This window comes from Carassius gibelio, chromosome A21, assembly GCF_023724105.1.
Source record: "Carassius gibelio isolate Cgi1373 ecotype wild population from Czech Republic chromosome A21, carGib1.2-hapl.c, whole genome shotgun sequence".
Classification (NCBI taxonomy): domain Eukaryota; kingdom Metazoa; phylum Chordata; class Actinopteri; order Cypriniformes; family Cyprinidae; genus Carassius; species Carassius gibelio.
The window spans coordinates 17,187,318-17,200,155 of NC_068391.1; the positions used below are offsets into that span (position 1 = coordinate 17,187,318).

General features: G+C 35.9%; 1 protein-coding gene across 2 annotated transcripts; it reads right to left on the bottom strand.

The window, feature by feature from the left end:
* Positions 1–377: 377 nt before the first annotated feature.
* On the bottom strand, positions 378–12,032 carry LOC127941996 (hepatocyte nuclear factor 1-beta-B). Of its 2 annotated transcripts, none has more exons than XM_052537507.1 (9): positions 11,506–12,032; positions 10,006–10,205; positions 8,630–8,834; positions 8,196–8,416; positions 6,775–6,920; positions 6,235–6,364; positions 1,619–1,768; positions 1,428–1,525; positions 378–1,063 (listed from the first exon to the last, which is right to left on the bottom strand). In XM_052537507.1, exons 1-9 carry the CDS (start codon positions 11,871–11,873, stop codon positions 1,043–1,045), a joined length of 1,539 nt encoding a protein of 512 aa, XP_052393467.1. In that variant the 5' UTR covers positions 11,874–12,032; the 3' UTR covers positions 378–1,042. The 2 variants fall into 2 exon arrangements, with proteins under 2 accessions (XP_052393467.1, XP_052393466.1); XM_052537506.1 differs by having other exon boundaries at positions 8,630–8,906; positions 11,506–12,031.
* Between the last annotated feature and the right edge of the window lie 806 nt (positions 12,033–12,838).

A 12,838-nucleotide genomic window follows, 5' to 3' on the forward strand; every position in this document is an offset into this window, starting at 1 on the left:
TAATCCCCAGGGTCTTGGTCTAGGTAATTTAGTTTCCATGGAAAAAAATGTATATTTCATGCTAGAGAAGTCATGTGAGAAGAGCAAAGGAAATGACTTCACTTCCTAAAGGTGAACTCAGATGCTACATGCATGCCCTTTGAACAGTGAGACAACAAGGGAAATAGACCTAATGGGGCATGGGAAACATAAACACACCCTTTTATTACCCATCTCAGTCTCCACCTCTCCTTCACACCTCTGAGTTTCCATTAGTGTGTGTGAAAACATTTGCATTGCAAAGTGTGCTCCTACTTTCTGCTATAGCACATTACCAGACTCCAATAAATAATTAACAATTAATAAAATTAATAAAAACAAGCACCAGAGACCACATATATTCTTCAAAAATGTATTATTTATCAATTTACACAAATATAAATATGATCGAGGTGATTCCAAAACATATATAAAAAAAACACCAAAGCCTTTCTATATATATATATTCTACAGTGGAGTACGTTGGAGTAGTGTGAAATCAATCCCTGAGAAGCAATTACATTTATAGCATCTTTTGGGATCACTTTTATGTGCAAGTCCATGCATTGAATTGGAAAGACCCTTTTGATGTTGTGATTTAAAAAAAAATTACAATTAGAATATGGGATTCACTTCAAATCTCAAATATGTGTATAAAAAAGTATCTGTGAATGACTTATTTTGTTGTTGTTATTGTTGTTTTGCCTAAAAAGTTGACCTTATTTTACAGCAATCCATATTTTCTTATTAAATTGTATGTACAGTATCACTGAAGATTTCATCACTTAAAACCAATGGGTGTGAAAGCTTCGGCTCAGTATTTAATCATCTCAGCAAGTTCTGCCATTTTGTTCTGTCATCCATTATGGCTCAAACGCATAATATACCAATCACTAGTCTTCATTTGATGCAGAATCCAGAGGCAGTGCTGCTCCGGTGGGTTCTCCAAAGTAACCGAGGAATGCAGATATAATGCACTGCTGTTGCTAAGCTGCCGAGGATGTTCTCGCTCCGGTGCATGTGTTCACCAGGCCTGCAAAGGACACTGCAGCGACAACAGAGAGTAACAATTACACATCATAATGACCAATATGGATATGCACAGTTTATGTTATAGAGAGAAATATCTGTATAAAAATCTGTCAACCTAATTTTTTTTTTCATTTTCTGTGAATGTGCACGACTTTAGTTAAAAACTAGTAGAAAAACAGTGCAGTAAATGGTAAAACTATATGTACGAAACACAAGTGTTTATGATTACGCTTTATGATTACAAATACCAGTTTGCAATATCAAGCAGCATGACAATAGTTTCTGCACTGCTAAAATAACTGGAAGCGAATGACACCGGAAGCCTCGCGCATTCAAGGCCAAACATGAGCTGGACATGTAGGAAACTGAAGTTTGACCTGCTTGCTGGAGCCCAGGTGTGTGATGGTGCTGGTGTCCATGGTCGTGTATCGAGGTGGATGGGAAAACTGGCCAACTTCTTGTTTGGGAGAGTACACTGAAAAAGACATGCAAAATGAGAGTTTTGCACATCGTTATTCAGAATCACAATATTTTCTGCTGTCGTTAGCAAAGAAGTAATTGTATTTACTGTGTGACTGTGTGAAGGGCTGCTGGGAGATGTGAGCTGTGGTCAGCTGTGTCAGGCTGCTGCTCTGAGGGAACTGCATGGGCTGCAGGGTTGTGAGTCCAGACACGCTGTTGATGACGGGCACACTCTGAGACTGAGGAGACGTCAGACCTAAAAAGATATTAACACTGTTAAAGTCACAACTTGTCAAGTCAAAGTGTTCTACAAGAATTAAAATAATAATAATCCTTCATAGACACTTTACTTAATATATTATGTAAATGAGACATATATCAGGATTCTTATAGTTACCTAAAACTAGACTGAATGTTTGCTAATTTTTCCCATTTTCCCATTTCTTGTTTCCTCCTGGAGCATCAATGATCATTTAAACCTTTTTTATTAGTTGCATGTCCCTCAGTTGTCCTCAGTGTGATGTGGATCTCAAAATTATAGAGTTACTGGGAAAGGCTAAAATACACAAGAAAAGCTGGAAAATCATAGAATTTGTGGGTTTTGTGGGAACTGAAGGGTTTTTCTGAAGAGCAGCGGCAGTTTAACTGTTCAGGGCAAACAAGGGACTCATGAACAATTGCAGAAAAAAAAAGTTGTGGACAATCCAGGTAACAAAAAACCATATTAAGAATCAATAATATGTTAACTTTTGAGTGAGGTCGGTTTTATACATTTAACTATCTTTTTTTTTTTTATTAAACTATATTTAAACATTTTTTATGTAAAATATTTTATTCAGTTCAGTACGAAGTAAAAAAACAACAACATGCATTTTGTATGATCCCTCTTATTTAAGGAAACTTAAGAAAAAAGACTTTAATGACATGTTTGAAAAAGAACTCAAAATAAGTGAACACTTACAGTGGGGCTTGAAAGTTTGGCCACCCCTTGCAGAATATCTGAAAATGTGAATAATTTTCAAAAAATAAGAGAGATCATACTAAATGCATGCTATTTTTTTATTTAGTACTCTCCTGAGTAAGATATTGTATATAAAAGTTGTTTACATTTAGTCCACAAGACAAAGAAATTGCTCAAATTATTAAAATAACCCCATTCAAAAGGCTCCAGAAGGAAACAAGATGTATTAAGATCTGGGGGGGTGAAAACTTTTGGAATTGGTAAATTGGTAAATTGTACTTAATTTGTGTTCCGGGAAACATACAAGTATCTTCTGTTGCTTACGAAGGGCGAAAATAAATGGAAATAAAAAATATATTTCAACAAAATAAGAAAAATTTGGACATCTTCATCATGTTCAAAAGTTTTCACCCCCAACTCTTAATGCATCTTGTTTCCTTCTGGAGCATCAGTGAATGTTTGAACCTTTTTTAATAGTTGTGTTTGAGTGCCTCAATTGTCCTCAGTGTGAAAAGCTGTATCTCAAAATCATAAAGTCACTGCTGGAAAGGGTTCAGTTATGCAAAGAAGCTGGAAAACTGAAGAATCTGCAGGACCTGAAGGATTGTGAAGGACCTGTAATCATAAAGCGTAATCATAAACACTGTGTTTCGCACAAATAGTTTTACCGTTTACTGCACTGTTGTTTTTCTAGTTTTTAACTACAGCAGCTAATGAATCTAAAGTCGTACACATTCATTGAACTGACAAGCAGTTCCAGCTGCAGTGTTGAACCGATTCCCCATTGAGAGTCTCCACATTATCATGTCCTCTCGTGCATTTGTCTTATGTGGACAACCAGCCTTTTTGGGGGACTTGAATGAATTATTGTCACTGTAAAGCTGAAATGTTCTAGAAATCACAGATTTGCAATGACAAACGGTCATCTTTTTGGCCTTCATGTGGACTGCCTCCTGTCCCAGGCTTTCAGTCACCATAGTGGCCAACCATCTTTGCAATCTCAGTGAAAATTGGTGGAATGCTACCAGTTAAATAGGGTTTGTCATATAATTAAGAAAATTAGCATCAGGTGCCAATTTAATACCAATAACTTGGAGGTATCTGTACAGTGGGGCTCAAAGTTTGGGCACCCCGTGCAGAATCCGTGAAAATGTGAATAATTTTCAAAAAAATAAGAGAGATCATACTAAATGGATGTTATTTTTTATTTAGTACTATAAAGGAGTAAGATATTGTACATAAAATATGTTTATATTTAGTCCACAAGACAAAAAAATTGCTGAAATTATTAAAATAACCCCATTCAAAGTTTGGGAACCCTTAATTCTTAATACTGTGTGTGGTTACCTGGATGATCCATGACTGTCTTTCTGTTTTGTGATGGTTGTGCATGAGTCCCTTGTTTGTTCTGAACAGTTAAACTGAGAACTGTTCTTCAGAAAAATCCTTCAGGTCCTGCAGATTCTTCATTTTTCCAGCTGAATCGGTTCAACACTGCAGCTGGAATTGCTTGTTAGTTCAGCGCTGATCAGGGTAAGGAGCTGTCTCGGCATGTTAAGGAGAAGTCGGACTGAAAGTGCACTCTGCAGTGACCAATCCTCTCATCAGCAGAAGGAATCAAAAGACTAGACTCCCCTTTGTGAAGAGAGAAGAACTGGTCCAATGTTCACTTTAGTAATGAGAGCACGTTTCATTTATTTGGGTCTAATGGGAAACATTCTGTTTGGTGTCAAACTTGGGAAAGACTGAAGCCAAAGTGCGTAAAGATGTCAGTGAAAGCTGGAGGAAGATGTGTCATGATTAGTTGAATGTTTTGTGCTGCAGGAGTTGGGCTTCTTCTACAGCTACATGGCAGGCTGAATGCAAATATTTATCAGAACCTCCTTCAGCAACATGTGGTTACTTCGCTGCAAGCATCTCCCAATCAGTCTGCAATTATCATGCAAGACAATGCCCTCGTCACACTGCAAAATGGGTAAAGCACTTCCTTGAAGCCAAGAACACTGAAATAATGAAAATGCCATCCCCGAGTCCTGATCTAAAACTGACTGAAAATCTCTGGAACAACCTTGGAGACAAATCTATGGCTAAGAAATCCACTACAGTCACTGAACTGTGGAAGAGACTGGAAGAAGAGTGGACACAACCACACAAGAGCAGTGTGAGAAACTTGTGATATCATGCAGCCACAGATACGCTGAAGTCATTCAAAGCCTCTACACTTCCTACTAATTTCTGACAGCTGTAACCCTCCAAAATTTTTAGTTGAAATTTTTCAAAATGTAAGTTTTGATATATTTACATCTTCGTGGAACATGATCTTTGCTTAATATCCTAATCGATAATTTTGACATACAATGTTTTTTTGGCTATTGCTAAAAATATACCCCAGCGACTTAAGTTTTGTGGTCCATGGTCATGTGTGTGTGTGTGTGTGTGTGTATTCGGGAGGGATTCTGTAACTATTTATATGTTGCAATAAAAATAAACCAATAAAAAGGGGCCACAAACTATACAGCATTTTAAGTGCATTATAAATGTTCTTTTTGCGCCAAAACAGTCACATTATAGTTTTCCATTATAATTTGAATCCTTAAACACAGGATGATTTTGATATTGTACATTTAAGACTTATGTGCCTGATGTCTGTTTACTGGATTATGCAAGTGTACAAACATGAACTCAGATGCGTGACCAATGCATGAAAACGTGTTCTTGCGTTACTGTGGTGGTCACACACCTCAGAACTCAAGGGGGCAATAGAGTGACCTTTAAACATCTGTGTCATAAAACCAGAAGTGTGGCTCTAATCATGTTTATTAGATCTAACTAGATCACCAAGATGCTCACAAAACTATAACTTCTTCTATCAAAACCTTGTTTGTTTGAGAATCCTAACTAGCACAGCAATAGTGGCTCAACCAAACACAGCTTGGGGGCGGGGCCATCTGTTTGATTGACTAATGGGAGGAGGAGTGTTTGGGGAAATTGTTTGTATTGTTTTTTGAAACACTATTTGATAACTATTTAAAAACAATGAATGAGGAAATTTGACATTGTAGGATAAGGATAAATTAATATAGTAATCAACTGTTAAAAAAAAAAAGAAAAAAAAAAAGCTTACCATATTACTATGTATTTTGTGAATTTTGGATGCATGGTACATTTGCAAGTAAAAACTATGAATGATTGTATTTACAGTAAAAGAAAAAAAAAGAAAAAAAAACCAACATTCCCAGAAGTCCCAGCATGACAGATCACATATGATTATATTTTATATAAATAATGTTACTTCTCATTTTTGTTACATTTCCTGTGATTTACTTAACGTATATTACATCAATTTGGTGTCATGTATGTTACTCTGATGATGTTTTTTTTTTTATGATCCTGTGCATCATATATATGTGAGTATATATGTATTTATGTTTTATGGTTATGATGAACACATGATGACTTATCATATGGCTTTCTGTGTTGCCACTGTTATTACTATAGTGTTATCAGTGCATTTAACAGTACACAGATAAAAAAAAAAAGATTTTGGTAGTTCAAGAAGCTTGGTATATTAACATTACATCACTAAATTTTGTTGTAAGTTGGCACCAATGTTTTAATACCTGAAACATTGTCAACATATTTTTTACAGCTGCCTTTTCTTTACTGTAAAATGTAACATGTTTTTTTTACAGTTTACATACCACAGAACCAAAATAATGTTGTAAGATATGAAGGAGGAAATAAAATGGTGATACACTCACTTTGAGCTGCCAGGCTCATAATGAGGCTCTGTGCTTGCTGATGATGATGATGATGATGAGATGAATGAGACAGACTATGAATGTTGGTCAAAGTGCTTACAGGGGGCAAAACTCCACCAGAGACTGAGATCTGGACACACACACACATGCATGCATACACACAATGTAAATACATATAAGATACACAAACACACTGCAAGTTAGATTATGATTTTCTACTCTGGTGCAAAACGTTGTTTTAGACCATGAGTGCGCACTCACATAACATAACAAATGTTTATTGGAGGGGGGGCAATTTCCACCAGCCATAAAAGTGAATAAACGCACTGCCTGCACATGCAAGATCAATGCTCTCTTTGACCTAGTTGAGTCAGATTTCAAATAAAGGCGACTTTATAAATCATGTCTGTAAAATGTACATTGATCTCTGCGACTACATGCTATTTCGGGTTGATAAAAGGTTGGTAGACCCGTACTTGTCAAAGCGTGCACATTGTGACTATACAATAATATGGACAATAAAAACTGATTTTGCTTTACCATTTTGGCATCTGTAGATAGCAAGCCATGGCAGGGGTCCAGACTACCCGGAGACACTTGTTGCAATACTGATTGGCTGTTGCCATGGTGATTGATGGTCGTAGAGGAAGTGACTTCACTAGTTCCTTGTTGACTATACCTGAGTTCTGCATTGAAAAACATAAGAAAGGTATATTTTTTAACTGTATTGCTTTGCACATTAAATGCTTTCAAAACAAAAAACGCTAATTCTGTTGTTCTGTCACGCTGAAAACGGCAAGAAAATAAAACTGCTAGTCGCACATACTGACCTGATTCTTTCTATCTTTATTTGACCTAGTTGTGTAGCTGTAAATGCAGCTAAAATGATAAGAGTCTGCAGTCCAAACACGGAAAAAGCCTTTATCAGACCGTCTATTCCTTAAATGCATTCTCATAAACATATCTCAGAACGGATTATGCTAAATGTTGTGCCTTTTCTTGCTCTGGGCAAACAAATACAATCAAAGAGCTTTTGAACAGTTGGAGGTCAGTGACTGCAGCAGAACACACAGGTTGAGCAAACACGCTGTTCTCTGACTCACTCTCTTGACGTAATATTAATCCAATCGCAAACATTCTCCGGAATTTGGTCCATTTCACAGTCTGACAGTTTACAGCTTTTCAACAGAACAGTGTCCTTTTGTAGTTGTCAAACGTTGAGCTAAAGCATTTTGGTTTTATTATATGATAATTTTCAGTTACTGCACGATCCTTATGGGTTTCAAATATTTTTTTCCAACTAGCTATCGATCTTCCGAGGGAGAGAATGTGTGCTGCACACCCTCCCAGACACAAAGCTCGAACCTTGACATGACCCTGGTTTGACCCTAAAGATTTTATGTCTTTCTGTATCACATGTGTCTGCAGGTGCGGCTGTGTGTTTTGTTCACACACTAATGGGACGGAGGAATTCCAATAAAACACACACTCTTACCGCATCTGCGACCCTTTTTACACCTGATATTAGCACTCATAGTGGTTAAATACGGCTGGAATTACCAGTAACTAAAAAAAACTATTAAAAACATTTTTGTTAGTTGAAATAAAGCTGCAGTAAAATATAATAAACTGTAAATCTTAGATGACGTATTTAAACAAACAAAAAAATTATAAATATTGTCTTGTCAGTTAACAGAACAGTTAAAGTTAAAGCACTAAAATTAATAGGTGGAAATAAAACTAAAACTGAAATAAAAATAAATTAAACCTATATGGAAAAAAAATATATAAAATTGACAAAAATACATATAAAAATGATTAAAAATGAAATTAAAATTATATACAAAAATAAAAGCTATATGACAGTGTTTAAATAATACTTGGTAGGCATCAGATCATCCGAGATATTAATATCAAGTGTAAACAGAGCCTGTGAGGATTTGCACAGCGGTGAATCTTACTTGAATCTGAGCTGCTGTGATGGTGCTGGGTATGTGATGATGGGTGGGACAACAGGGGGTTCATGCTGTGGGTTGGATACGTATCCATAGCCAACTTCTGTCTGAAAGCTTCCTCCTTACGCCGATTAGCAAACCAGTTGTACACACGAACCTCCGTGACCAGGTTAGATCCAAGTCCATGAGCTTTAGAGGGTGACACGCCCCTCTGAACACACTCTGCCCTGTAAGCAACCCAAAAATAAGGTCTTTGCACTGTCCATTTTTATTTGAATGCATTTAAGATATCAAAATTATATATATATAGTATAAAAAAAAACTAAATAAATAATAAAAAATCAAAGTGCAAGAGGGTATACAGTAACTTGACAATACAAATATAATATTATACAATAAAATTATAAACATCCCTCTAAAGGCAAGAGGCAGAACATTACCTGTTGCATTCCTCTACCAGCGCTTCCCTTTCTTCTTTGCTGGGGTTCTTCTGTCGTTCATAAGCCTGGTAGAGTATCTCCTGCGATGCTGGACCCCATTTGAAGCGGTTTCGTCTCACCCTCTTAGAGCCTGGCTCCCCCTCATCTCCGATCGGTCCTCCAGAACCTCCCGCTGCCCCCGAACTGTGTCCGGTATTATTGAATTCTGGGAAAAAAAACAGGACCTGATCCTGACTGCCTGAGTCACTGGGGTCAGAGCCCTGAACACGGTCGAACTCTGCGGAAATAAGAGGGGGACACGATTGGGGCAGAGTAAAGCAGAATCATGATAGATAGTGTTTGGATGGGGAAGGTCATAATGGAGGCGCAATTTTGAGAAGGATAAAAATGGATGCATTATTGGGGCTCACATGATACATACTGACCTGGGCAAAAATGAAAGTGTCCTTCATTAATCTAGGCTATTCCGAGTAAGTATTTAACACATCTTCCTAATAACAGTCTACACATTTATGAATAAGTACGTCTTACTTTTCTGAGTGCTGTCTGTTCTATACAACCAAATTCTGAGAACCAACGAGATATAATAATGGATAAAATAAAAACATTCACAAAAGAGAGTTGTAATACTGATTGTTTGTAGATTTAAATAAATGTGGTGGATGATAATTAATAAAATAATTTATAATAGTGTGCTTTAAATGTAATATAATAAAATATGAAACATAAAATAAATGTGGTGGATAATTTATCAAATAATTTATAATAGTGTACCTTAAATGTAATAAAACATGAAACTTGTTTTGCAAATACACACGCACATACATATAATATACAACAAAATATTAAAACCAAATGCAAACAAATAATTAAAAAATAAACAGAGCTTTAAAATAAATAAATGTCACTTGGTATTATATTTTGTTAGTGTATATAATGCAAAGAGATTCATTAATGTTAACCATGGCTAAACATGACTAAACACTTTATAATAAGGTCCCATGAGTTAATGCATTGACTAACATTAACTAACAATGAGCAATACATTTGTTTCAGTATACATTTTGTTTACACTTAATAAAATAGTTACTACAATTACATCTGTTTTGTGAATTCTTAGGTAAATTAAATAATATTAACATATACAATTTTTGTTTAATTTTTATTATGTATTGTTAAATGCTGTAACTAAGAATAAAACAAATAAACTATTAGAATGTAATTTTTCATTTTCATTTTTCATTGTTCTTTCGTGTTTAACTAATGTAGTTAACTAATGGTAACAAATGGAACCGTTCAGTAAAGCGTTCCAAAAACCCTTCTACATACGTTATTTTCTAACAGATGTTGAACATTGTGTTAAGAGGCTGACTTACGTCTTTCGATTTCGCGCTGTTTCTGGACATACCAGGTGTAAAGCGCGGCTCGTTTGGTCGTCTTCATCGGCGTGCCTTTATTCAGGTGTTGCGACAGGTGAGACTGATTGAGCCCCGTCACGTCCACCACCTCGCGCTGAGGAATATTGTGCTGCTGCATGTAGCCTTTGACAGTGCGCGCGACGCGCCACGGGTCCTCACTGCCAAACACAGCGCACAATGCTATCACGAGCATTCACAAAGAACTATGCATTATTTTTATATGTTTATGTAATTTGTTCATGTAAAATGCTGCCTGTATGTTTTGAAATATCGAAACGTAAAAAAAATGTACAAACGTATAAAATAGGCTACAATTAATAACTGACATGCAATGACATAGCTAATTCAAAAATAAAAAATAAAAATCCATCCAATATATTACGAAATATTTCAAAAGTATTTAACAATTAACGCTGTCCAATTAGTAATAGTAGCCTATTTAAGGTAAAAAAAAAATTACCCTCGACAGTCATTTGGGACAATGTACAATATAACAATTAGAATAGACATGTTATAATATTATGCTCTATATTTGTAAGCTATATAATTTAAAAATATAAGCCTACATCAACACGACGACAAATGGCCTAAATAAAACTCTTAATTGAGCTATATTTGTGAAATCAATTTAGACCAGCACTCCACACATTATCCTACGACACGTAAAGCGCTCGTGCTCGTTTAAATACGCTTAAACCAAAAAGGAAAATGTCTGCAAATGTTTGTTTGGGGAAATAACCCCTCACATTAGAGAGTGCTCGAGGATGTTGATTTAAGACTATAACTTTGGACAATGAATAACTAGATATCTTTCTCCTCTATTCATACGGCATTGTGTATCTTTCTGTTGATGATTTATAGAAATAAATTAATAACAACTACACGTGGTTTCGTTTTGACTACGTAAATCTTCTTATACTTATAAACGGGAACATTTCGATTTTTGCACATATTTACAAAACGTTAAATAGCCTAATTTAGCTGCTAGGCTAATTCAAACAGTAGGCCTATTAAAATAATAGCTACCGAAGTAAGGATAAAAAATAAATAATAATCAAATAATATACTAGGCCAAATCATAATGGTTCTGCAAAATCATATAAATCGAATGTTTTGACATGCAAAAAGTAAAAAAGTTTACAGTTCAAACAAATAAATAATAGGATAAAACTGAATAGTTTCAGTGCATTAGATCAAAGTTTACGCAAGGGTTTGTTACAGTGTAATTAACTAAGTTTCTACTTAGAATTAAGGACTAGGCACACTATTTTATTACTATCTGCTCATTGTTGCGCACTGTTCTTTTTACTGCTACTGAAATTAAAAAATAAATAAATAACATGCAGGCCTACTGTGTACCATGCTGTCTTGAATTATCTACATGTAAAATTTTAATAAAACGCCAATTAGTCACTGAACTGAAAAGTAAAGTAGCCTATCTCTATCTGAATAACTCACGACAGCATGCGGTCGACCTCCGCGCGCTGCTCCGCCGCCTCCTCGGTGTTGAGAGACTGCAGCTCGCGCAGGATCGGCGGCGTGTCGAAGTCATCCCCGTCATCCGAGCCTTCATCACCGGACACTTTCCCTGCTTTCCCCTGCGCGCTGGTCAGAGTCAGGAACACCGGCTTCGAGTCATTGTCGCTGCCGCCGTTGACACTCGCCGGGGACAAGGGCTTTTCCATTTTTATTCCGAATTCAGCAGGACACGGGCATAAATCCTCCAGCGCCTGGACCAGCACATCCTTAGTGACCCCTGAGTCCAACAGCGCGCTCAGGAGCTCCTGCTGAAGCGATGTCAACTTGGACACCATGTCAGTAAACATCAATCCGGTCTTGTTGAAAGTCCTCGCGACTTCGGTAAACAGTCGTGTGAAATTAACTGAAATAAAGTTTTTTTTTTAAGGTCTAGAAAACATGAGAGTAACGCGTCTTTACGCAAAGTTTTGAGGTTGTCCTGAGCACGAGCGCACCTGCTGAAGGAAGTAGTTGTCCGCGTCTGATGGGCGGAGCTGACTTCATGCTCATTGGCTGTTACACCTTATGCAAATGATGTTTACTCATTTATGAATATGCTAATTCGTAGCTAAGGCTTATTCAGGTATATGTGTTTGAAATGTTTAGACTTGATGTGTTTTGATCCCTTTGGAGTAACTTTCTATATTCAGCTACTCTTAAAATGGTGAAACAAATGCTGGAAATTAAGAAAATAACTCAATAAATAAATACGGCCTTATAAACATTTTATTATTATTATTGTTTATATTATTAATAACAAAAAAAAATGTTTTTATGTTTTGTAATTTAAATAAATACTTTTTAATAGCTTCCTTTCATTTATTTACTTTGTAGCTAAGTCTAAAATTAAGCTTACATTTCTAGCTGTTTTTCACTTGAGAATCAAAGCAGCGCTTATCAGTAGACCCAAAACTGAAATAAAAGATAATGGATTAATTGGTATATATATTTATTCGTTTTATTGTGTTCCTATAGTGTTTCATGTTTCATCATGTTTCAATTTTTTTGAGGGAAAATCACTTATTGTAAATCCACACTGCATTTCCATCATTCTCATTATTTTGTTTTATTTATTTATTTGATTCTGGAAAGATAAATCACGCCTTTATGGGCAAGAATGTCAGCATATCAGCAGCACATGTGCTAATATTTTTTATAAATAGACTAAATATAATTGCTATATGAAAACATCTGAAATTTGACATCTTTTATGAATTTGATAACAATGTGAGTAATTCACAAGACCAGATCTGCTGCTGGAACAGAATTTTAA